General features: G+C 38.3%; 1 protein-coding gene across 3 annotated transcripts; it reads right to left on the reverse strand.

The window, feature by feature from the left end:
- Positions 1-687: 687 nt before the first annotated feature.
- Positions 688-26,561, reverse strand: LOC124635605 (alpha-(1,3)-fucosyltransferase C-like). 3 transcript variants are annotated; one of them, XM_047171535.1, is made up of 3 exons: positions 26,010-26,561; positions 4,264-5,348; positions 688-2,812 (listed from the first exon to the last, which is right to left on the reverse strand). In XM_047171535.1, exons 2-3 carry the CDS (start codon positions 5,253-5,255, stop codon positions 2,536-2,538), a joined length of 1,269 nt encoding a protein of 422 aa, XP_047027491.1. In that variant the 5' UTR covers positions 5,256-5,348; positions 26,010-26,561; the 3' UTR covers positions 688-2,535. The 3 variants fall into 3 exon arrangements, with proteins under 3 accessions (XP_047027491.1, XP_047027492.1, XP_047027493.1); XM_047171536.1 differs by having other exon boundaries at positions 26,424-26,560; XM_047171537.1 differs by lacking the exon at positions 26,010-26,561 and adding an exon at positions 6,837-7,017.

Below are 26,561 nucleotides of genomic sequence, written 5' to 3' on the forward strand. Positions count from 1 at the left end.
TTCAAAATTTGGAATAATCAAATTCGTACGTGATCACCGTGACCGTCAGATACCCCCGTAATGTATATAGAGAGTTACTACCTAATTGCTTCCAGCTGCCATTAGTTGCTACCAATTGCTACCCTCGTGGTCTTGAAAATAATCAGCATCAACATCTAAAGGTGTAACTTTTTCAAGTGTGCAGAAATTGCACAAAAGTATTGAGTTTTTTAACAAGAGTTGTTACCCAATTGCCACCTCCCAGCATTCAATTTTGGACCACATCGATATCACGGATACAAAGATATTAAAAATGAGTTTTTGCGCCTCAAGAAGTTTTCGTAGTAAAAGAGACAGCGCCTACGTTAAAAGTTCTGATTGCAACTTCTGATGGGGGTAAAGTCCGGTTAAGCAGTACTCTGACTAAGAAAACCTAACGGTCACTGATCGCTAGCCACTGATTGGGTGATCCCGACTGCCAAGGCCTACGTTATCTGCAGACCATGACAGCATACGAATTCATCAGTGCTTAGTGTCAAGTTTTGTAAGCTAACATTTTCGATGCTCAAATTATCATACAACTTTATTACGTAGCATTTACTTTTAAAATTGTTTAGTTGATAAAGCTGTCATCGGCTTTTGGTCGTGTTATAAACGCGGTCACTCGCGAAATAGTAAACATTATTATACGGGTAATTGAAATAGGTGTAACATTAAAATCATGTGATGTAATATACGATTCCTTATTTAGGCGAATTATAATTCCAGATCTCCAATTGTAGCAGATTTATTATTCCAAATCACTGATTCGATTTATAGTTCCAAATCTCCGATTCCAGCTAATTTATGATTACGTATAAAGAGTTTTAACTTACAAAACTTGGAATCAGCACTCTAGCTTTGAGCGAACACAAAACAAAAGCGAGAAGTCTGATGACATCATCCAAATTCGTCTGACATTTCTTCGGACGATTTGACTTTTTCTACGCGCAGAAGTGGGCTAACAAGATTTCGTAAAGAGAATTTCCTTCGCCTACAGTTTAAATATACTCTCTTATAAACAACTAGCTTTCGCCCGCGGTTTCACCCGCGTCCCGTAGCCGGATGGTGACCAAAATCCTAAAACCTTCTCCCGGGTCTAAGTTACCTCCCCTCTAATTTTCAGCCAAATCGGTCAAGCCGTTTTCATGTTATGTCGTGACAACGGAAAGCGGGTTTCATTTATATATAGATTGTGAAGATACGCTCGTTGATGCACATGCGTGTATGAGTGACATTTTTACGAATGTTGGTATGTATCTTCACAACTGTACATATTTACTCCGTGGTTTGTTTTTGCTCGCCTCTACTAGATGTGTGTCCACCGTCACCACAAACAGTATTGTAAATACTGAAAACTGTACATCACATATGTATTTCATAAAACATTTTGAAATAAAAGATCAATGTACCAAATCAATAAAATATTTTTTTCAATGTAGTGAAATCGTTGTATTAAATGATTATAACGTGTTACATGATGGCACACAAAATCAGTTTAAAAAACCCAAAAAAAGTAATCCTTAAAAATATCTACGAAAGTATGGAAGTTCTTAAAATCTGTTTATTCTAAAATCACTGACTTATTAACTTAATCGTAGTTCTAATACTTAGATGAATAGGAATAATATCAAACTATTATATTTGAATGCCTTGGAAGATAATGTTGATATTTTCAATGAATACAATAAGATTTACCAATAATACAGTTCTCGCCAAGCTTGATGGCTCCAAATCAATATTCTGAGCCGCCATGAAATTTGGTGTGAACTTTACTATGAGAAAAAGATGAACTTACAAGAAGACGTAATTTTTTTCAGTACTAATGGTGATTCTTAAAAGTTTTGGAGCCAACAATAAAGCCTACGTGTCCTTTCCAGTTGACAAAGTAAAAAAAACACGGTTCAGATCTAATCAGAGTCTCTAACTAAAGTATTTAAATATTGTAATTAAATGAATAACAAATGCTCTTAGCTGTATCCAGATTCAAACAACTTAAATTATCAAAATGTTCATCCAATAAAACATTTTTAACAATAATATCAAGCCTTAGTAACTTCAATCACAAAATGCGGTATTACCTACCACCATTTCATTTCACCATTATTTATTTTTCCTACAGTACCTATAACAATATAAACTTTTTCCGATCTCACCGATTGTCGTCCCATCGGGCTATGAGAGTGAGGGAATCAAAAGTACCAATTATAGAATATCATGCGCAGCTGCCAGATCTTCTTAGGCTCGAGAGCTACCATGGCCGAAAGTCGTCCCGCACTCCGTTATTATAATAACAAAAACCCTTTAAGTACCTAATTTTAAGTAAACAACAGGACAAGTTAAATATATTTAACATTAACGAGGCGTACTAATCTACTTTAACTTGCATATCAACACTAAATTTAATATAATGCCTCGAGGTAAGCAAAGTCATGATTGAAAATCTTGTTTTGCTCAAATCGTGGCATACTCTTATTTGGAAGCAATCACTGCTCAGAGCGAGCCGGTGTTTCATCACTATCCACTTTTAGAGCACCGGTACTTGTAATTAGGGTGCCACCAGCTTCTAAACTCGTTGTAAATTGATGTATTATGTAGTTTTTTCTTGTCGTGGAGAGCTTCACATAGGTTGCAAACGTTTTCGTTGCTTATTGACTCATGGTAAGTGTAATGGGGCTTCCATCTAAAATATTCGAGGTAGTCTTTGGGAGAATTGATCAGCCGGTTGATCGTTGCGGCTAATTCCATCACGTGTTGCTTTCTGCCGTCGATGTAAGATCCCGGTGGAAGGAATCTGTAAGAAAAAATGAAATTCATGATACTTGTCCCTTTTTATACATGGTAGCGTAGTGTACTGTCTGCGATCGCCAGATAGGAGTAAGATGTCAAATAAGTGTACCTACAAAATGTAATGTACACAAGATCTAACAGTTTTTCAACACACAAGTCATTAGGGGAAGCCGACCCCAACATAGTTGGGAAAAGGCTCGGAGGATGATAAAGTAATTAGGGGGACAAGTAAGTATCTAAAGACACTGTACTCCTCTGTCGCGATAAAAGTCGCAGAGATAAAAAACAGTAATTATAAAAAAAAAATATGGAAAATAATCATCTGAATCATATGCGAATTTCACCATCACGAGTGTTTCATAAACACACACGGGTGTGTTGTTCACAATCACATTAAAGGAAATGCGTTAATATACTGGTTAATATATATGTCGAATAACACAAAAAAAAAGAAAAATATGTAAAAAAAAATGATTTTTTCAAACAAAGTAAATGGAATAAAAATGTGCGAAAATTAGAACACCATATAAAAGTCAGTCATTTCAAACAACTGAAATTCTCCCTTGAAAACTGACAGCTGTCTACTGATCAAAACATTCGATGGATTCCATTAGGTACTCCACTAACTTTTTCATTGTAAGGTTTTATTTATTATATTTTGGTGATGGCCGGACAATCATTTCAAATTAGTTCCATGAAAAATAATAGGATTTTTATACTGAAGTTGTCACTTCACCTACCGAGCTCGTACAATAAATGTCGTGATCTTGAATCAAGTTTTTCATTTGAGCAGCGAGTGATCTCCCGGCGCTACAATACGAAGTTTTACGGTTTTACGAAGAACGGTTGTTTTGTTGTTTTTCATATCAAAATGTATACGCTGACTGACTTTCTGTTACGGCCCTATAACAGGTAGAGCAATAATCAAACTATCAAAATAAAAATAAACTATGACCTTGTGATAAATTTGCCATTTTTGCCTAAAAAAATGTGCAACTATTCTCAGAACCTGATTAGTGAATTAGAATCAATATAACTATACAGTGTGTCGTACCTAATCACATTAAATTAAAAACGTTAATGTACTGGTTAATATAATGTCGATTAGCACAAAGAGAAAATAAAATAGGTAAAAAAATATATATATATAAAAATGTGCTAGAATTAGAACACCATATAAGCGTCAGTCATTAAAAACAATTGAAATTCTCCCTTGAGCTAACAGCTGTCAACTGTTCAAAACATTCAATACTCCCAACTTTCTCTCTGTTTTACACATGATGTTGTAAATTATGAAAACGAAAACTGACTCTTATGGCTAAACCACTGAATGGATTAGGTTATTTTTTTACAATTCGCCATAGAGTATCATAAAGTTTATGTGATAGGATTTAATGTAATTAGGTACGACACACCCGATATGAGAGTGCAGACTCTGCACATCATCAAACATACCTTGAATAATCAGCTCCCCCGTACACGATAGGCACGACATCATTCTCCACCGCAGTCAGCACTTTCTCCGTCACGTAGTCCTCACTGAATGAGTTCTCCAAAGACAAATAAAAAAAGTAATCTTTCTTCAATAGACTTTTACAATTACCCGGCCCCTTTTTTGGACAGTTCAGGGTCCCGCATTTCCCATACACATCCACTGTCAGCCCATATGTCTTCAAGGCGCTTGCCAGAGCTTTCACGTAACCCCTCCTACCGCTCCTGGCACGACAGTTAGAAACAAACCAAGCCGCCGCCTTTGTTTTATTCCTTATTCTACCAGCATACTCGTCATACACTGATTCCATGTCTTTCTTCCATTGCACTTTACGATTTGGACCCACGATTTTACCTTTGCTATCCCGAATCAATAAGTAAGGATTTGGTATATCGGAATCTAGTCTATAAGTCGACGTCCAATTAAAGAATGAGTCAAACTGCTCTTGGCACACGGGGAAGTTATCGGCTGATTCTAAATTAACGTACATATAACGTTGATTGCTAGACCGGGACCGGGGCAAGTCTGACAACCTCATAGTCCGTCCGTTGAACGCTATAACATCGAACTTAGTAAGGTCACCACCGAAAAACTTTCTATCAGTAGTGACGTAGCATTTGATCACCGAACACTTTCTGTCGAGGAAAGCTCTTTGTCCATGGCCGAAGAAATAAAATGGAGAATAATCACTACTTGTCCAGAGTAAGATATATTTGAAATCTTTAGGGAGGGCAGTCGTCTTTCTGTACACATCTTTGTATCTGAAATCTCGTCCGACATTCTCAATGGCCTCTTGAATAAGAGTCTCAGTTACAGGCTGGTCCTGCCTGGTAGCGAGTTGTACCCAGAGGAGGGAGAACGCGAAACTGGTGCAGCAGACTAGGCAGAAGAACTTCACGGATCGCATCTGCTTTAAGAATTGCAGGTGGCAGGGAGCCGGGAAGCGTCGAGACATCTCGGCGGCTTCATTATCGAGCACTTGTGTGTATGTGCAGCGGTCTGTTGCATTTGTGATGGCATCAGTTGCCAACCTCCAAATCTTCGATATCTGGAAAGAATAACAATTGCATTTTAGGCTCCTCATTTTGGGTAAAATACATCTTTTAAATATGGTTCTTTGTAACGATATTAGTTGGAATTGATAAGACTATATGTTGGTTAACTCGGTAAGTCGTAATTAACAAACAGTAATTGTATATATGGGAAGAATAATGTGCCAGTAGAAATGATAACAGATGTCCATGTATACAGCCGGACATGACGATATGGCGCTCGTTTGTAATATCCTGTGGATTGTGATAACAAGGGAAGGGAGTCATTCGGGTAACACGTCACAAAGCCGATGAGACGCACATTTGACATAATAGCCGAATTATCTGCTTTGCGTCACTCGTCACACTCTATCCAGTACAAAAAACACACGAAGAAAAAATCCTACTATCTTACTGATCTTACAAATATCCCACTCATCCTACTTCCTACTAATATTTTAAATGTGAAAGTTTGTGAGAATGCGTGGATGTATGTTTGTTATTCATTCACGCAAAAACAGCTGAACCGTTTTAGTTGAAATTTGGTATATAGTAGGTGATACCCTGGATTAACACATAGGCTTTTTATTAACACACCAGGCGGACGAAGCTGCGGGCTGAAGCTAGGTGCAATGTATGTTTATTACCTGTTTTAGGTACCTAAGTATTTGATTCTCTCCGGTCGTGTCGGATTTCCGTCCCATCGGGCTATGAGAGTGATGTTTTTTTTTTTGTAAATAGGTACTTACTCTAACACCGATGTGCATTCTTCTTCGTTTTCGTTATTGCATATGCATAGCTTTTTGAGAAGCGCTTACATTACTAGTTCGACTCATCTTGACGGCAATTTTTCACTACTGATTTAATGTTATGACAGATAACCTATTATTTTTATTTTTGAAGCATAAACAAACGTCTAGGAATGTCGTCTGTTTGATTTTAGTCAAAAAATATTTTATACTGATCATATATCATCCTCCGAGCCTTTTTCAAAACTATGTTGGGGTCGGCTTCCAGTCTAACCGGATTCAGCTAAGTACCAGTGCTTTACAAGAAGCGACTGCCCTATCTGACCCCCTCAACCCAGTTACCCAGGCAACCCAATACCCCTTGGTTAGACTGGTGTCAGACTTACTGACTTTTGACTGCCGAGGATGTTCAATGACAGCCGGGACCTACAGTTTAACGTGCCATACGAAACACAGTCATTGGTGCCTAAGATATCCTTAGAAAGTATAACTTAACTTTCACTCCTATATATTTTATTATTTTATCCAGGTACGGGAAGTAGCTTCCACAGGACGCGGGTGAAACCGCGGAAACAGCTATTACTTTGATAAAGTTAATTAGGTACAAAATCCACTTAAAAGTTGATAACTAACACAATATTATGATGAAACTTTTATCTACAAAATATTCTGATAAGAAGATAAAAAATATTTAAGTTATAAAAATTGCATTTCTTTGTAGGAACAACATAAACAATTAAATTTAATAATATTTACCCATTAGTAAAAAAAAGTACACACTTTAACAACATTAAAGTCACTTTTCAATACTGAGTTAATACAGTTTTTTAACTAATAATTAATAATTATTCCATAAATTTAATGAGCACCAGTTTATTTTGCGAGTCGTAATGAACACAAAGTTACAATTAATTGGAGCGATCGCTGGAGCGGTCACCGGATACTGTGTGCGTGCGCGCACTCGTCTAGTGACGTTGCTAAACAGCCGCGATAGTACCACAGCTGTGACAGTGTTATTTTATTTGTTTTTAAATTATATTAGTACTAGCTTTTGCCCGCGAGGCGTGTTGTTAAAAAGTAGCCTGTGTGTTAATCCAGGGTATAGTTATCGGCACGGATATTGAGCTCTCGGCGGAAGAGTGGGGATCGCTTTGCGCACTGTACACTTAAGGCAATATACCAATAAATCACTTCTGCGCAGGTGAAGGTCAGGGCTCAATATTTTCAACTAAAACGGTTAAGCTGTTTTTGCGTGAAAGAATAACAAACATACATCCATACATTCTCACAAACTTTCACATTTATAATATTTGTACGATAGTACGATTATAATATTAGTACGATAGTACGAAGTACGATTAAATGATATTATTCTCTACGGTTGTACCCACGTCCCGTCGGAACTACTGCCCGTATCCACATTATAAGATGATGATGATGATGTCCTCCTAGCTGATTGTCGGCCATGGCGGCTGCTCTCATATAGGGAGATCAGCCAGCTGCGCAGGACATATTATAGTGCACAAGCATTTGCGCAGACACAGGTACACTCACTATTCCTTCACTCTCATAGCCCGATGGCACGGCAATCCGACACGACCGGAGAGAGATCACTGACTCGGTGATGATTTTACAGCCTGAACCCACCAATAACGTGGATTTCAAACCACGTAGGACTCATCACTTCAAGATCTGTCCACGGACACCACTGTGCTTGCCTTATGGTTAAGAATTAATTATTAACAATAGAAGAAATAACAGTAAAGGGAACGGGCTCATATCCATAGTTTTTAATAAGTTGTGTATTTAACGATAAAATTCCAACTTATTAAGAGACATTACATCAACCTATCCCAACACTATACCAAACAGTCGATTCCAAACATTTCGATAAACAGAAAACATCAAATTTACTGCTTACAACCACAATTAAGCCTTAAGTCTATGGTCTGAAGAGCGATTTTCGTTTGACTTCAAAACTGACTTACTGCGGTTAAGTCGGTACCCACCCTGAAACAATAGCTGCGTAACCAATTATATGACCTCACGTTCTCCTTGAAAAAATATAAACAAAAGCTGTAGCAACAATCTAAATATATAAAACTCAAAGGTGACTGACTGACTGACTGACATAGTGATCTATCAACGCACAGCTGAAACCACTGGACGGATCGGGCTGAAATTTGGCATGCAGGTAGATGTTATGACGTAGGCATCCGCTAAGAAAGGATTTTGATCAATTCTACCCCCAAGGGGATAAAATAGGGGATGAAAGTTTGTATGAAACTTTGTCAATTTTAAACCGATCGGACTGAGACTTTGCATGCATAAAGCTACTATGGCGTAGGCAACTCTTAAGAAAGGATTTTGATAAATTCCATCCCTAAGGGGATAAAATAGGGGATGAAAGTTTGTATACATCTTCTTAGATTTGTACACGCTAATCTTCCGAACTACTGAACGGATTTCAATGATTTTTTCTTTGTTGTATCAGTATTAAGCCTGGTCAACATATAGGCTATAATTTATCTTCGAAACTTGAAGACCTGATGCAGAACTCCAACAGACCAACAAAACTATAAGAGATACAAAAATGGTGCCATGGCAAAAATTGTTTCATGTGATGAGCATTTTCAGCTGAGATAATAAATTTTAAGATCTGGAACACCTGATGTGGAACCCCAAGAGCCCAGCTTCTCTATACCATATACAGGTATGACGTTTTAGCAAAAGTTGTTCAATTTGATAAGCACTTTCTATTGACTTACACAAATTGAAGATCTAAAACACCTGATGTGGAACTCCAGGGGCCCAGCTAGACTATAGCATATAGAAGTATGACGTTTTAGAAAAAGTTGTTCAATCTGATAAGCACTCTCTGTTGACTTATAAAAATTGAACCACACCTACACCTGATGTGGAACTCCAGGAGCCCAGCTAGAACCATGACGGGGTAGGTCTCACGCCTCTGGTTTGGCTTGGCCGTCCAGAGTGGAGTCGCTAGAGCAGGATTAGTAGCCCTGCTCGGAGGGTAGGTGCCTCATGGTAAGCACAGGGAGCGCGTAATCTGCGTTTAAAGTCCACCGAGGTATCCTCACCCTTCAGCTCATACTTGAGAGATTGGTTCTCTACCCACTAAACCACCACGACTTCCACTAAGTCACCACGACTTTGTCATCTATTTAATGTTTTTAGGGTTCCGTACCTCGAAAGGAAAAAACGGAACCCTTATAGGATCACTTTGTTGTCCGTCTGTCTGTCTGTCTGTCTGTCTGTCTGTCTGTCTGTCAAGACCCTTTATCTCAAGAACGCGTGGACGTATCAAGATGAAATTCACATGAAATGCTCAGGTCTGTTGTCCCTTTAAGCTGTGAAAATATCAAACTTCTAAGCCAAGCCAATCAAAAGATACAGCCGATTATGTCGATATTTTCAACAAATTTTCGACACTCGCAAAGGAATCAAAACCTACAGGATACTTCCCGTAAACTCAGAGTCTTGAAATTTGGCATGAAGCATTGTCATATAATGCAAATATAGGAAAAATTACGAAAATCTCATTTTTTTAGTTATGTAATATAATAAAAATATTTTAATAAAATGAAACTTACTACCTTATTTCTCACGAACGAATAAAGGTATCAAATTGAAATTTATACCAAATACCTAGGTCTATTGTCCCTTTAGGCAGTGAAAAAATCAAACTTCTAAGTTAACGCGATCAAAAGATACAGCAGTTATACCGACACCTTAGACGAATTTCCGTCACACGCTAGGGAATCAAAACCTACAAGGTACTTCCCGTGAACTCAGAATCTTGAAATTCGGCACGAAGCAACTTTATATAGTACAGATAAAGGAAAAATTGCGAAAATGATAAATTTGAAGTTACATAAAATATTAAAATATTATTTTGCGCTTACATGACATAAAATATTTTTTTAATAATTATAAACTTACTACCTACCCTTTTTCACATGAACGCGTAGAGATATTAAAGTTGAAATTCATATCAAACACTTCCTAAATATAATTGCCTCTAAGCTGTGAAAAATTTTAAATCATTCAAAGGCCATTGGGCACCTTAGTATGGAAACCATACCCACGGCGGATACGAACGAAATATAGCACAGTATAATGATAAAGGCTTTGATTTACTATGGCATTAGTCGCATCAATGTGAACCATGGGAATCTAGAGAAAATCAGGTGTAAACATCAAATATTTTCCTCATTAATAATGGGGAATTTAAACGATCAAGTTTGACGGATTTGAGAAATCATTTCTTTGTAGTGAAAGAGTATACTCTTCGTTTATTTGCATTGTCATCAGGTCAGGATCTGAGGATGGAAATCCTGAGAAATCGAGGGCAACTATCAGAAATTGTAGGCATGCATAGGATTACAACTTGATTCTCAGATGTATGTCTGATACTATCAAACAGTGAAGGTTTAGAGCTTTCCTGATGATGGAGACGTGAGAAAGTCGAGAGAACTCCTCAACGGTATGTTTTAGTTACGTCGTGTTTGGGCTTATATTATTCGTATTGACGAGAACTTTTCACAAAAGTTAAAAATAAAAACAACTTCTAAAAACAACAAGAAAACTGTTTATATGCGTCGGTGATCTCGGTGATTAAATAAATATAGATGCATCCTCTAGACACCGACTTCTAGACCGATGCACCTAACTTCTTTTTAATTTCTTTCTTGCTTTTGTTTTCTTGTTGCTTTTTTATATGTTTGAAGTTGGATTTGTTTGTAAAATGCTACAAAATAAAATAAAGCCGACTTTATAAAACAAAGAAAGGGACAGAATTACACTTTTGTCAAGGCTCTAGAAACGTAAAGCCAGCAAGCAGCCCCGAATCCTACTCTCTAGCAGTCGTTGTTACAATTCGACAGTTACAAGTCGTCAGGCAGTTTCGAACAAAACCTGAAACTGGGGCTCATTAGGTGATTAATCCCTCAAAAATAAAAGATTCCATTAGTAGTGAATTCTCATCACCTACAATAAAATAAGCTCCAACACAAGGTTACGTTATAAATTGTAAAGGAGTTCCCATAACTATATCTGATCTTTGCTATCGATCCCACAATGGCAGTCAAACCTATCTATGTGGAAAGTCTTCGCCAATACCTACGAATAAAATAAGCCAAAACACGTGGTAGTTGCAACATACCGTTCAGGAGTTCCCTCGACTCTCTGTAGTCTCCATAATCAAATCAGCTCCAAACCTTCACTGTTTACCAGTACCCTCAAAAATACACTCACATGTCTGGTTTTGACTCGATGCGTGCCTACAATATTCAAGAGTTGCCCTCGATTTCTCAGGGTTTCCAGATCCTCATCAGATCCTGGTCATCCGATTTGGCATCTTCCTTCTTTATGAAAAGTCTTTAACAATAAAAACTAGCATTGCAACCTGTACAATCCTCTGAAACTGCCTGTCTTTTATATTTTTCAAACGATCCTGGACATTCGTCTCCATGGAATTTTAATAAAATATTTATATTCAAAGAAACGTCATACCATTCTCCACGATTTAAAACTACTTTGATTCATGTCCGCCACTTTTTACAAAGCGGGTCAGATATGCCCAATAACCTTTAAGACATAATAAGTTATTTTCAATCAGATTTCTGAATGATGACTATAAAATGTTGAATATTGTTTTATATGTTGTATAACTTTAATGAAATAACTTTTACAAGGTACTGGCCTACTATTTTAGTTATATTATAAAATAAAAAATATTAACTATTTTGACTCTCACGAAATTACCATAACTATGATTGTTCTAAATTGAACGGTTGGCGCGAGACTCACTTTTTAGCTATACAGGATTTGTACGGAACCCTCGGTGCGCGAGTCCGACTCGCACTTGGCCGGTTTATTTTACGTAATAATACTTGTGTAATATTTTTGCCACACACAAATGCGGACTAATTAGAATCACTACTTTTATCCCTATGGTCACGTCTATTGCGGTTCAGTTCTCAGCGTTTTGTTTAATCTGCTGTGCTTTTGCTGTTAAAGTACAAAAATTAAGTATATAGAACGTTTCTCTTCGGTCCCTTAAAATTCAATATCAGACTATTCAGATCTTTGATTTTGCTGACCCCGTAGTCGCTGGCACAAGGGACAGGATCCGCGTACGAAGTCGCGGACAGAAGCTAGTAATCTATAAGTGTAATCCGTTGTATTAGAAATTTCTCCCGAACTGTCATATAGCTATATTTTAGTTAAAGACAAAATATCGGAAAATTGCGAATTGGATTCACACACGAAGGGTTCCGTTATCCCTACTAATATTATAAATGCGAAAGTAACTCTGTCTGTCTGTTAAGCCGCGTACGCACGTACGAACAAATTTGTTGCGTTACATGATATGCAACAACTTGGTTCGCACGTGCGTACCACTATCGAACATCGAACACTCTGTTCGTCAAACATATTCGCGGCGATCCTTGTCCTTGTTGTATGGACGGTGTTCGAAGCGCTTTAATAACTTCACAATCGACCACTTCCAACGGCGCCGTCATGGCTACTAAGATAGAGTTCACGACTGTTGTTCGCGAACTCGACTCGAACTATGTTTGCGTTCGTGTTCAGGTGGATTTACATGAGACGAGCGAATGCTCATTCTATCCCCACTATGTCAAATTATTTTAGTGTAAACAGGCGTAGAGCATTCTTTCGTTGTTCTGAGTGCGTTCGCAAAGTTTCTATGGAATATTCTAAGAATGCTCGCTCGCTTGATGTAAACGCCGCTAGAGCGCGCGAACAGTTACTTAGAGCGTTCTTGCGTGTTCGAACGTGCTCGCGCCCCTGAGTGATCTTTTCAAAGCGTTCTTGAGTTCTAGCGATTGTATCGATTAAATTATGGATTGGTCTCAAGAAAAATGTTTACTAATGATAGAAGCCTATCAAAATTTTAGATGTCTGTGGGATCCGACGTATGAACACTATAAAAATACAACTTACAAACAAGATGCTTGGCAAGAAATTGCAAAACTACTGAAATGTAATGTTGAAGAAGTAAAAAAGAAGATGGACTCGCTTCTTGCATCTTATCGTATCAACCACAGAATTGACACGAATGAGCAAAAAAACATTCGTTCTTCAATGATCCAGCTCTACACAAAATACGAAAGAATTCTCTTGTTCTAGCTCTAGCTCTTTGTTCGTTTGATGTAAACGCTGAATACGAGTTTTTGTTTACACTAAAAGACCACGAAAGAATGCTCTTGTTCTAGCTCTAGCTCTATGTTCTTTTCATGTAAATCCACCTTTCGAATATGCCGTCCATACGTACGAACCAAATGTTCGGGTCTGGTGTTTGTGTTCGCTATGTTCGTGTTCGTACGTGCGTACGCGCCTTTACGCTTTCCTGTCTAAACTTTGGTACGGAGATAAAGTTGACCTTGAGAAAGAACATAGGATAGTTTTTATTCCGGACTTTTGAAGAATTCTCTTGGAAATGCGATATAACCGAACTCTACGCGGGCGAAGCCGCGGGGATTGATTATAAGATAGACGGTTGGACTGTCTTTGAAGTCGTGGTGGCCTAGTTGGTAAAGCATCAACCTCACGAGTATGAGTGCGCGGGTTCAATTGCAGGCAAGTACCTACCAATGCAACTTTCCTTTTTAAGTATGTAAATCTTGGACACCAAGAACTGATTAAAGGTGAAGGAAAATATCTCAAGGGAACCTGGACTATAAAGTCTGAAATCACCAACCCGCATTGAGCAAGCGTGGTGATTAACGTCAATCCTTCTCCGTGTGAGAGGAGGCCTGTGCCCAGCAGTGGGACGATAAAAAGGCTAATAACAATAACATATAGGTAGGTTGTGTAGGTACCTTCTCCCAGAAAATTAAATCTCTTTTCACTCCATATACTTAAAATTACGCTACATTACTAACCTACCTATTATCTATTATTACCTATTATAACCTACTAAGTATTTCTTTTTTCCTTTTACTGTATAGGCGCCTGCGAAAATTGTATTTTCGTGGCAATATTCTATACTAGCTGATCCCGCGAACTTCGTATCGCTAAACCTTCCCTGGACCTCTACAAACATTCTAAAACCAAAATCAGCTCAATCGGCCTAGCCGTTCTCGAGTTTTCACTTTTAGAAAAGTGTTCAACAGACGTTTAAGTTTTTGTAGTAGGTAAGGCCGTTAATAGCTTCTGTGTAGAAAAAGCTTAAAATACAGTTTTTGTTATGACTAGGACTTAGGCAGGCACCAATTATAGGGTAACCAACATTCACAAAATAAATGATAGTATAATGGCGTCCACGACCGATTTCGGCCACAGCAGCTGTTCTCATTTAAGGAGATCAGTCAGATGCGCAGGACATATTATAGTGCACGAGCATTTGCGCAGACACAGGTGCACCTGCACACCCTATTCCTTCACTCTCATAACCCGATGGGACGGCAATCCGACACGACCGGAAAGAGATCAGGCGCAGGACCGACATTTACGTGCTCTCCGATGCACGGGTGTATCAAGAAAACCCACAAAGCGATTTCGGCCCGACCCGGGAATCGAACCCGAGACCTCGAGAATAGCAGCCGCGCTTGCGACCACTAGACCTACGAGGCAGTCAGAAATGAAGAAATTATAGTATATGTAATTATGTATAGGTATAATGTTGATAGTTTCATAACATTTGTATATCTTTTGGAGTCGTTCCAAGTTTTGTTTTTCTGTGTACTTAGGTGAAAGGTGAACCCCATGAAGGTGCCCTTGATTCACCCTTGCAGTCTATTTGTTTAATAATTTAGTTACAGTCAAGTGTTTCTACTGTAAAGGTGCACCCACACTGCAGTTGTAACGTTTTAAAACATATAATATAGAATCATAACATTTTACATCAGACTAGCTACCCGAAACTACTGCCCGTATCGGCTTAAAATGTGTGAAAGAAGTTTTCAAATCGTTTCAGTAGTTTCAGAGCCTTCAGAGTAAAAACACATAAATAAAAAAACACATTTAAAATTATGCGCATACAAAACAAATACTCATTGAAATTATTCATACGATAAGGTTGTATGGTAAGGTAAAAAAAATGTCCTGGTGGCCTAGTGGGTACAGAACCAACCTCTAAAGTATGAGTGCGTGAGTAAGAATCAATGAAACTTTTCTAAGTTTTTATGTACTTTCTAAGTGCAAGCGTGGTGATTAATGCTCAATCCTTCTCCGTGTGAGAGAAGGCCGCAGCCCAGCAGTGGGACGATAAAAAGGCTGTAAAGTTAAGGTTGAATAGTGTTATTACAGTTGCCAAACCGGTCGCCTTTAAGTAAGTAAAGGATGCCGGTCTCTTTATGGTATGGTATGGCTTGACTGCCTCGTTGGTCTAGTGCTCGTAAGCACAATGACGTCTCTAGTTCGATACCCTTGTCGGGCCGAGTCGTTTTATGGGTTTTAGAAACACTCACAAACCAGCTCATAGTCTGGAACTTGCATATACTCCCGTGCATCGGAGAGTCGGTTCTGTTTGTGATCTCTTACTGGTCGTATCCGATTACCTGCCCAACGAGCTATGAGAGCGAAGGAATAGTGAGTGCACCTGTGTCTGCGCAAATGCTCGTGCACTATAATATGCCCTGCGTGCGCAGCTGGTTGATCACCCTTATATGAGAACAGACGCCATTTCCGAAATCAGCTTTGGACGCCAACATGGTATGGTTTAACTTGAAGAAACGTTTGTTAAAAAGTAAGAGAAAAGTTACGCAAAAATCTAAAATGTATTTAACAGCTATGTGGGACCACCTTTAACTACAATAGCAATAAATATGTAAGTAAACACGTCTACTAAAGAAAAGTCACGTTACACCAAGTTTAAACTTTGTTCTCGTAAGTACATACTTTGTAACAAATTGAATGTAAATATTATTGCATGTTGCAATTGCTAAAAATATTTTTATTATTACAAGCTTTTTACAAGCTTTTATTTAACTTGCAATGTATGTATGTATGTATGTATGTAACTATGTGTTCGGGTGGAATTTTACAACTCAATTTTAAGGCACTTGCCCTCAACCGATTGAGCTGAAATTTTGCATACATGTTTAGTTTGGATGACAATGCATGTTAAGCTATGTGACGTCATCCTAAACCCAACATGGCTAAATATACAAGATGGCGGACTAGCTATTTTTAAGGTAATTATTCAATATGGAGTATTTAAGTCATGATTTCCTTCCAAATTATCTTGAATGCTGTATTTCTAATAACTAAGTTTTGATATCCTTAAATCATTTATAAAAGTAAGTAGGTAAGATATAAAACTTGCTAATTTTACTTTATCGACATACGATTCACATCCGACTGAGATCCAATCACGACTCAATTACGATCGAAGCGTACTTATGTGGCATTCCGCTATTTTTATTTTAAACTAGCTGTTGCCCGCGACTTCGTCTGCGTGGGCAATTTGGAATTGTCAAAATACTACTTATGCCGTAGCGTAGGTGTATTCTTTTACATAACAATATAATAGGATTACCACTTAGCAGCAGCACGGGTTGATCAATCAAGGTGGTGTCGACGATGTGTGACTATTTATCTAAACAAAAGAAGTAAAGTTTGTGACGTTGAGGAAATCTCTGGATCTAGTCAACCGATTTGGAAAATTATTACGTAATTCTCACATAAAACAAAGGTCTGACAAAGTTGTCATTTGTACATTTTCTGCAGCAGCTGCGACAAATCAGGAGCCAGAAAGTCTGTCAAACAGTTTTACTTACCATGGATAACGCGGTGTCTAGTTCACTGGGTTGAAGAGATCAGATAGGCACTCCAAGTAAACATTGGTACTCAAAAAGATTCGGTTTGACTGGAAGCCAACGCCCACACAATTGAGGAATAGCTGGGTGGATGATGACTGAGTCATCAGGCAAGCGCATAGTTTCACTACTTGTGTTTCGGGGTTTTTCTGTGCACTCAATCACTATGTTATGTTGGAATTCCACCGAAATGTTTGCATTAGTTCACGATCAGGTAAAGTATACGTCCGAGAGAGTAAGGGTCGGTTCATATCTGACGGAAAATGCGTCGAGCGTATTGTAAATGTATGATCGACGCACTAACGCATCATTGGTTAGGTGTGAATGATTGAATGTTTTATTGTATATTTGTCTGTTTTGGCGTTACGCGACCGAAAATACGCGACGTATGTTCGGTCATATATGAACCTACCCTAAGTCCAATTCGTGTGTTGGCACTTGAAGCCTGCAGTTCTTCCAAGATTTTCAAAATGTACGCTCGCAATTTGTCATTTCTTGGTGGAGCCAGCAGATCAGAAGAAACATAAGTGCTGTGTATACTGTGCGTCACTACTGCACAACCGTAAAATTTCGTCTTTATAAATAGCACAAACGTTCGCTCTCTTGCGGAGGACGTTTAAATACCATATTATGTGTCACACGTAGGTAAACAGGACAACAATATATTATCATCGAACCGCTTTCAAAGATCTGATGAGCGAACAGACCAGAACTGACTTGATCGCCTCGAGAAAATCAGAGCTCTATGAAGCGATCATTCGCTTTGGTTCCTACTGTTATTGTGGTTTCTGAAAATGTATTCAATTAACCAACGATGAATATAATTCTTAGCCGGCCAACTCTTTTGACTTCTCGAAAATCATAACGTTGGTTTTTACAATGTGCAATGCACAAACGGAAATTCGATATATTACACATTCGATATTCACACTTCTACAGAATTGATATTAAAAGGTTTGACAGCGGGCTATAGTAGCGTAGTTAAACTAACTGAAACAATCTTAGTGATCCTTCAATAAAGTTAGAGAAGCGGGTGTGCATGATGAACATTAAGAGTTGGTAAATACGTGATGAAGATGACCTAATTCATTACTATTCTAATTTGTTCATGTACCACAAAACTCAAGTTAAGGTGGAGAAAAGGATTACCAAGCTCCCAAAGGCCTGGGCATTTGCAACACGTTGCATGGCATCCTGGAAAGTTACGTAATTCTCAGCCATCAGTTTGAGCAGCGTGAGGGAGTGTCAGGCTTTGGCCCTAGTGGGCCTCACAGGGGTTTGCTGAATCTCCTTGAGGTACGCGTGAAATAACGGGTCTCCCAGAAGCCGGAAGGTCGATGACCCACTCAAAACTAATCGCTCACGCCTACGGTGGCCGGGAGTCGTCTCTCGACATCCGGCTTTCGTGGTGTCTTACCGCAGTGGCTGGGATGAGAGTTGGGAATTTTCAGTCGCTCCGCCGCCTCATTCTTTGTCATCCCATTTCTTCTCGCTCCAGGTCATGGTTTAAACCGGGGCCGGGTGCGATAGGTCGCACAGTCCGCACAGTGGTGACACCCGCGCGCCACCTCCATGAGATCAGAGTTGGGAATGTATGTTTGCAAAAACTAATAGAACATTTAGCGAAAACATGTTTGATAGTAACATGTCTTTGTAACTGAATAATATAAATGATATAAACGTAGCTATATAAAAGGTGTTTTTTTAGACTCAGTCCGTGGGTCTGACTGTGACTGTTCGTAATTGTGAACGGTGTATTTGTGATATAATTCTTAGCTCGATGATTTGTGATCAGAAGTTGAAAGCAAGTATGTCTCTGGCCTGCGACGTGTAATTTGTGCGTTTTCAGAACGAACGAACTCTTGTCTTCTGTTGACATCTTGTTGACGTATTGTGACAGGTAGTTATTCCCATTGATGTTAATTTTAGAAGTGACACAATGTTTTCGGTCGTATTTTGCCTACATTCTTCATTACTCAAAAAGTATATTAATAAGGACCTTCTATTTATATGTAAGTGAATTCAAAATAATGTAATATATTAAAACCAGGAACTTATTTTTAAGGATGTTTGAATATTAATTACAATGTTTTTTTTTTTATAATAATAAAATCTTAGACTCGCAATGCACTTTCAGTGTGATGCATGTTTGTTATTGGATGAAATGAATGGATATTCATGTTTATGAGAGGTATAGCTTATATTATGTCAGAACAACATATGTAGACTTTTTAAGAATGTGGGGAAGTTCATAATTTCTTCGGGACGTGGGTGCCGTTCCCATGGGAACTACTGCCCGTACCGGGATAAAATATACCCTATGTTACTCGCAGATAGGGCTGCCATCCGTCCGGGTTTCCCCGGATTTGTCCTCGTTTGGAGGCCGTCCGGGGGCCGTCCGGGCGGGGTTTCAAGAAGTGTCCGGGGAATACCCGGACATTTTTCATGTAAGGAAGAACCTCATTGAATTTAAGTATATGTTAATAGTAAATGGATTACAAATTAGGTATTATTTTGTTTAAAGAAAATCGTACTCGTTCGGGGAAAAATGCGATTTACGCCAAATGTCCGGGTTTTTTTTAATGTTTGTCCGGGTTTGGCGAAATTCGAGATGGCAGCCCTACTCGCAGATAATGTAGCTTTCTAATGGTGAAAGAATTATAAAAATGTCCCTGATGATGCGCTGATATTTCTTGTAGTGTTTTTATAGTAGCGAAATACACACGTTGTCATATAATTTTTTCTTGAAAGTAAGAACATACCATGACAAAGTGAAGTCTGTTTTCATTGATATTTTACCTACTACCAGTTTTATGGCACATCTGTTTCTGCATGATTTTCTTCATCTATAATTTTAGGATATCATTTCTTTAAATTCGGTTTTCTGCTCAAGTTACTTATAAAAGCGTTATTTTCTATGTAAAGATTGATAATAGGCCGATAAACTTACAAAGTTCAACATTCAAATATGTGTCATTATTGCACCCGCTGTTGCAGAAACGTTAACAGAAATTATCGTTCATTGCTCATCCCCCGTAGGTGATAGCGTGATAATATATATCCTATATGTTGAACCGGCCCCCAGGTAATATTCATGCAAAATTTGATTTAAATCTATGCAGTACTTTTCGAGTTCAGTGAGACCAAACATACAGACAAACAGACATACAGACAAACAGACAAAAATTCTAAAAACTATACCAGGTGTTGATTTGCATTTGTGCCATACTTCAGGAGGAGGACATAAAATACGTAAATAATCGATTGGAATTACAGTAGACGGGAAATAGCTAATATGCACTGCTTTTTTTGTCATTGTAATGTCGTAGTATTTCAGAAGTAATCCAATTTTATGAATGAAAATTATGAATAATCGTTGCGTATGCTTTGTGTTTGCGTTTGTGTGAGGGCGCAGCACGGTTTTAAGGCCAGTAACACACGCGCCAAGTTTAAATACGGCTAGATGAAATTGACGGAATTCCGAAAAAAAAAAAATAAAAAAATTACCTACCAATTTTTTTGTTGATTTGGGTCGAGAATCATTAGCATAATTACGTCCTTGAATATGGCACGGATGCAAATCAACAGCTTGTATATTTGGGTTCAGAATCGATAATAGATCACCCCCCAAGTATTCTTTTAAAAAAATATTCAATGTACAGTTTTGACTTTCCTATCATTTTATTATATGTATAGATAAACGTTTTTATTCTTTTCTGAGATTCAATGAATCATTTTGTTTGCTAATGATTTACGATAGCAATATAGTAGAGCGATCTACCGACTGCCGTATAGACCAAATGGCAGACCAATGGCCAGTGCCAATGGCAAACCAATGACATGTCATTGGAATACGATTGGTCTTATATTAGTAGCAGAATGTCCGCTAAGGTTAAAACTGCTATTGCAATTTAATTGTTATCCAATCGCACTGTTACATTAGCAGAATTGAGCCCCAGATGTTCACAGATGCACGTTCCCATGTGCGGAAGTTTATAAACGAGATTCATATAGAAAAATATCTAGAAGTCCCGTGCATCAGAGAGCACGTTAATGTCGGTCCTGCGCCTGATCTCTCTCCGGTCATGTTGGATTGCCGTCCCATCGGGCACAGAGAGTGAAGAAATAGTGAGTGCTGTGTCTGCGCAAATGCTCGTGCACTATAATACGTCCTGCGCAGCTGGCTGATCTCCTTATATGAGAATACCCGCCGTGGTTGAAATCGACGGTGGACGCCATTATTATCTAGAAGTCTGTAATACTTCCTTGGTTATACGAGTGATGCCGCAGGAAATAGCTAACATGAATGTTAAGTAACTTCTATTGAGTTGAGTGCTATTCATAACAACTTGAAATTGTTATGACGGTCAGCTCAATCGTTTTAACATACCTACCTAAGTGTTAATTTATTCTATAAACATTTTTATCGAGACCTTGAGACGAGACGATGTTCAAAAGGGAATTATTTCAATTTTACTATGTGTATAAAATTGTTTCTATTTTTTTGATTTTCTTGTTTGGGAAATCATCAAATGATCCCGCTGTGCTCAGCAATAGCGTGCGACAACTAGACCAGTATTCTTTCCAGGTGGTATAACTGTCAACTAGCGAAGTTGGTATTCGGTAACTATAAAAAAAACCAGGTCAGTACTTTATGGTTTTTTATTAACAAGTCCCCGTATTAATTTACTATGTTTTAAATCTACTAAATCAGGTAAAATATGATAAAAAATAATAATTTGGAATAACTCACCATAGGACTAGGTACGGATTGCACAATGTTTTCAATACACCTACTGTTATCATAATTACTGTTGGTCATAATGTTTTCTAGCGGTCGTTAAATTTTTAATGATATTATACAATAGTCCAACGGTTCTCAAATAGTGTTCCAGGGTTCCGCGAAAATTCCATATGGTAAACCGTTTCACTTTAGACAATATTAAATTGACGTAATTTATTATTCATTTTCAACTTTTTTTTTACTATTGGTTTTTCTTTATTTAATCATACAATATTTACATAGATATTTACAGCACAAAAAAAACTATCCTAGTAAAACAATTAAAAAAAACTAAATCTAAAAAGCGTCGCTTCTCGTGACCAAAAGGCTGGCCATTACCTCGGACAAAGGATCAGATCAGCATGGCCATCCAACGAGGTAATGCTGCCAGCCTCTTGGGTACGCTCCCAGTTGACAGCAATGGGGATGAATTTTTTGACGCTTTTTATTTTCAACTAAATTGTTTAAAAATATTGCATTCCAAAATTCCATTTCAAAAATATCTCTTTGAAAGCCATTACGTACACTTTAAGTACTTTATATCGGGTGTATCGTTCATAATCACATTAAATGAAATGCGTTAATATACTGGTTAATATATGTCGATTAACACAAAGATAAAAGAAAAATACGTAAAAATAAAAAAAAAAAATTTTTCAAACAAAGTAAATGGAATAAAAATGTGCAAAAATTAGAACACCATATAAAAGTCAGTTATTACAAACAACTGAAATTCTTCCTTGAAAACTGTCAGCTGTCAACTGATCAATCAAAACATACGATACTCCTAACTTTATCCTCTGCTTTACACATGATGTTGTAAATTATAAAAACGAAAAATGACTCCTGTGGTTAAACCACTGAATGGATTATAGTTCGGCCATTCAGAGAATGCGTTCCTGACACGTCGCGATTGAACTGACGACGTAACTTTGCAATGGCGTTGCAGTTACGATAAAAATATTTTTGCTGGTTGTTTACCGTTTTAACAATTGAGGAGCATTAAAACAACATTATTATATCAATAATCAATGAATGTAGTTACGTCGTCAGTTCAATCGCGACGTGTCAGGAACGCATTCTCTGAATGGCCGAACTATAGGTTATTTCTTTTACAATTCGCCATAGAATATCATAAAGTATATGCGATATGATTTAATGTGATTGTGAACGACACACCCGATATACTAGGTGATATGGAAAGCAAAAGGCAATAAAAAAACTTAACTAATGAGTGCCGTATCCAAGGTACGAGGCAATAAATTTCAGCAAATAATTTTCTGTCAGGCTATTATTTAGCTACAATTTATCCGCAGCAATAAGTTACTGAAATAGCTTGTAAAACGAAGGTTGTATGACTCATCAGAAGTCTAACACGAATGTGCTAATGTAATAGGAACTTTATTAGGAGCGGCTCCTAATGGTATATTCCCATTATGGGCTGCCTCGTTGGTCTGTTTGTCACATAGCGTGACTGCTGTGTACGAGAGGCCTCGATTCCCGGGACGGGCCGAAATCGCTTTGCGGGTATTAGAAACTGTCGCAAAGGAGCCTGGAATCTGGAAGTTGGCGGTGTTAAACCCCCGTGCCTGGGGGGCACGTGAAGCCGATAAATGCTAAAAAGTAGCATTCTTTGTTACAGTTAAAGGCCGTCAGGCGGATTTGAGATAACTCTGACACCGGGGCTTTGTAAGTGTTTAAACCTGCAGCTCACTCGATATGAAGACGATTATGGACATGCTATCTGTGCCTCCAATTTTGTCTAATCTTAACTTCATTAACTTAAAAAAACGGTCCAAACCGTGCTAAGAGTCCTCTTTACTCTTGCTAGAGCTACGAGATTGTTCGAAAGAGTTCCTGCTTCCCTGGTAAAAGAAGGGCTTAAGAAGGAACATGGAGGGTTTTAGTCGGTAAGTCTGACACTCCCTCACGCTGCACCCACAATGGGTGGGGGTCGATTAATGCAAAAGGTCCCATATGTCTTTACAAATACTACATTACATTCATACCTACAGGAAAAAAACAGACACATTCATAAAAAACCTAAACAGGTTTTTAGCGTAGCCTTATCTTATCATCTTATAATTTTTAACTAAACAGACTTCTGGAGATAACTTAGCAAAACAAAAAAATCTTCAAGGTCCAGGTAAGGAAGAAAATAACGGTAACTAGGTAATAAGTTTGGTGAAAATTATGATAACTTAAATTTTACGTTGTTTTTAGGGTTCTGTACCCAAAGGGTACAACGGGAGCCTATTGTTTTCGCTCCTCTGCCCGTCCGTCCGTCACCAGGCTGTATCTCATGAACCGTGATAGTTAGATAGCTAACAGATGATGTATTATTGTTGCCGCTATAACAACAAATACTGAAAACTAGAATTAAATAAATATTTTGGGGGCTCCCATACAACAAACGTGTTTTTTTTTTGTCCTTTTTATAAATAATGGAATGCTTCGTGCGCGAGTTTGACTCGCACTTGGCCGGTTTATTAATATTAGACTATAAATGTTTGGAATCGATTTTGTCAAAATTTCAGACAGCATAAAAAACCCATATTCATATTAACATAAGCACTAAAGTTATTGAAATAAATTATAAATAGGCTTGTGTTTAAACACCACCCAAAAAAGTACCTATTTTACTACCAAAAAAATTCTAAACGTATACCAAAATGGATAAATGGTCACCAAATAACGTTTCCAAAAATATTATTAAATGAAACCATTTTTTCGTATTATTGACTACTAAAAAAATATATGGACGCCTTTAAAATACACTTCAGACCAAATATTATATATTGTCACTACTTAGATGTTACCAATTATGTAATACCATGACTCCTAATTTGGTCATTTTTGTTAGACTAAAAAAGCTAACGATCGCTAGAATATTTCCCAAATACCAATTAATATACTGGGGTTCCCAAACGTACGTCGCTTATTTATTGTTATATGAATTTGTGTGTAACTCAGTATGTTTAAGATGTAAGCACGCAACATGCAGCAAGCATGGCTTCTGTCACGGCTCCGGCGCTGCGGGGCTCCGGCGGTCCCATGCGAGCTTATCGTCGCAGATGGTTTTCACGCTCACCACCGCAGCTTCGGCCTGCTGGCCGGCTCAGCCGGCCAGCCTCAGCCGCGGCGGCGAGCCTTAAAACTACCTGCGCCTCAGCTCGCAGGCCGCCTCGCCCCTCCGCGCCTACGCGGTTTTGAATTGCACTCTAGGGGTAGGGCAGACTAGACTACGTGGAGTCGGTTTTGCAGCGATTCGTTTTCGTCACTATAGTTCGGCCATTCAGAGAATGCGTTCCTGACACGTCGCGATTGAACTGACGACGTAACTACATTCATTGATTATTGATATAATAATGTTGTTTTAATGCTCCTCAATTGTTAAAACGGTAAACAACCAGCAAAAATATTTTTATCGTAACTTCAACGCCATTGCAAAGTTACGTCGTCAGTTCAATCGCGACGTGTCAGGAACGCATTCTCTGAATGGCCGAACTATAACTTTGATTTTTGGTAGTAATATTAATCTTTTAGTTGGATAGAATTTGGTGACCATTAATCCATTTTGGGAACCAAAAATAATATTTGTGCGAGATTTGCGATTTTTCTGATGTTATTTTATTTTTTTTGGATCATAATATTATATAATTTAGTGCCATTTAAATAAAGTCAATTTATTTTTTTTGGAGGTGTTTATTTTATTTGGTGCTTCAGCTTAGAGTCTTAAAAATAATTTTGGTGACCGCCTAAATTATACCCTTATAAATATAATAATACTCGGCCAGTGTTGCATAACAGAGTTCATATGATACCAAGGTCAAACTACAGCACCTAATCGTCACCGGTGTCAATGAACAGTTAAGTAACAGTAATTCTTAACAAGAACTAATTATTTTAATAGCCCGTATCAAATTCTTTGTCTCCCATTTAATAAGACAAACGAATATCGTCGAAACATACCTAAACAAGCAAGAACATCAAAATGCTAATTAATCCAACTTTGCTAATTAGGAAATTTAGTCGTTTTCGAGATACTAGAACACATTAACATAAACATACGGGTCCTTCTATAGAAACTAGACTTTTTACAACGACTTTGGTAAAAGAAGACGAAATGGCAAATCTAGCACGTTAGGAAACCGAAAATAAACAAGTCCTTGAAACAGTGACATACATACAACATTTTAACACACAATACTTTATCTCAGCTACAATAAAACGTAGCTACATTAGTATGAACAAAACGCATCCATTCACCGACTAGAGCACGAAGCTGCTACTGCGACCCATTGCTACGCAAATTTGATCTTTATTACGAAAGCTACACACCTGTTGTTGCGTCGCCACCCACGTCTTTACACTCCGGCCAGATGAAAACGACGGTCCAATACCAATTTCACTGCCCGTAGCGCGTCCATTCTAAATCGGTCGGATAGCACGCACATGCGCAGTGCGGAGACAAGCCATTACGGTTCTGTGTTTGCGAGGATCACATCACATATGGCAGGGAACGCGGATATTCGAATGGTTCTGCAATGTCCGCGTGAATGTATATTGTTGTTATCTTCTTGTGTTAATGCTGTGAGATTGACGGTCGGTTCGGTAGTGGTGGTGCTCTGTGGTGGGGAGTGTTCTGGTGTCGGTTCGGGAGCGCGGGGCGACGAGCGGGCTTAGCGCACGCTCCGCGAGCCGCGACTGACACGGGCAAGGTCATTGGAATATGGACGTTACGGGGTGACTCACCTTTTACGAAAAATATTCTTTTGTACACTTACGAAACAGACAGTTCGATTTTTCTATAAAGCAGTCCGACACGCGTGACGGAGACCGGGGAACTGAGCGTGTAAACATATGTTACTGTGTAATGTAACCCACACCGCA

The sequence above is a fragment of the Helicoverpa zea genome, chromosome 13 (assembly GCF_022581195.2).
Source record: "Helicoverpa zea isolate HzStark_Cry1AcR chromosome 13, ilHelZeax1.1, whole genome shotgun sequence".
Taxonomy (NCBI): Eukaryota; Metazoa; Arthropoda; class Insecta; order Lepidoptera; family Noctuidae; genus Helicoverpa; species Helicoverpa zea.

Excerpts from the sequence above, each read along its gene's own strand:
- LOC124635605 (XM_047171535.1), bottom strand. The coding sequence starts at position 5,255 with ATGTCTCGACGCTTCCCGGCTCCCTGCCACCTGCAATTCTTAAAGCAG. Across the intron at positions 2,813-4,263 it reads GGGGGAGCTGATTATTCAAG|ATTCCTTCCACCGGGATCTT; the intron begins GTATGTTTGATG and ends TTTTTCTTACAG.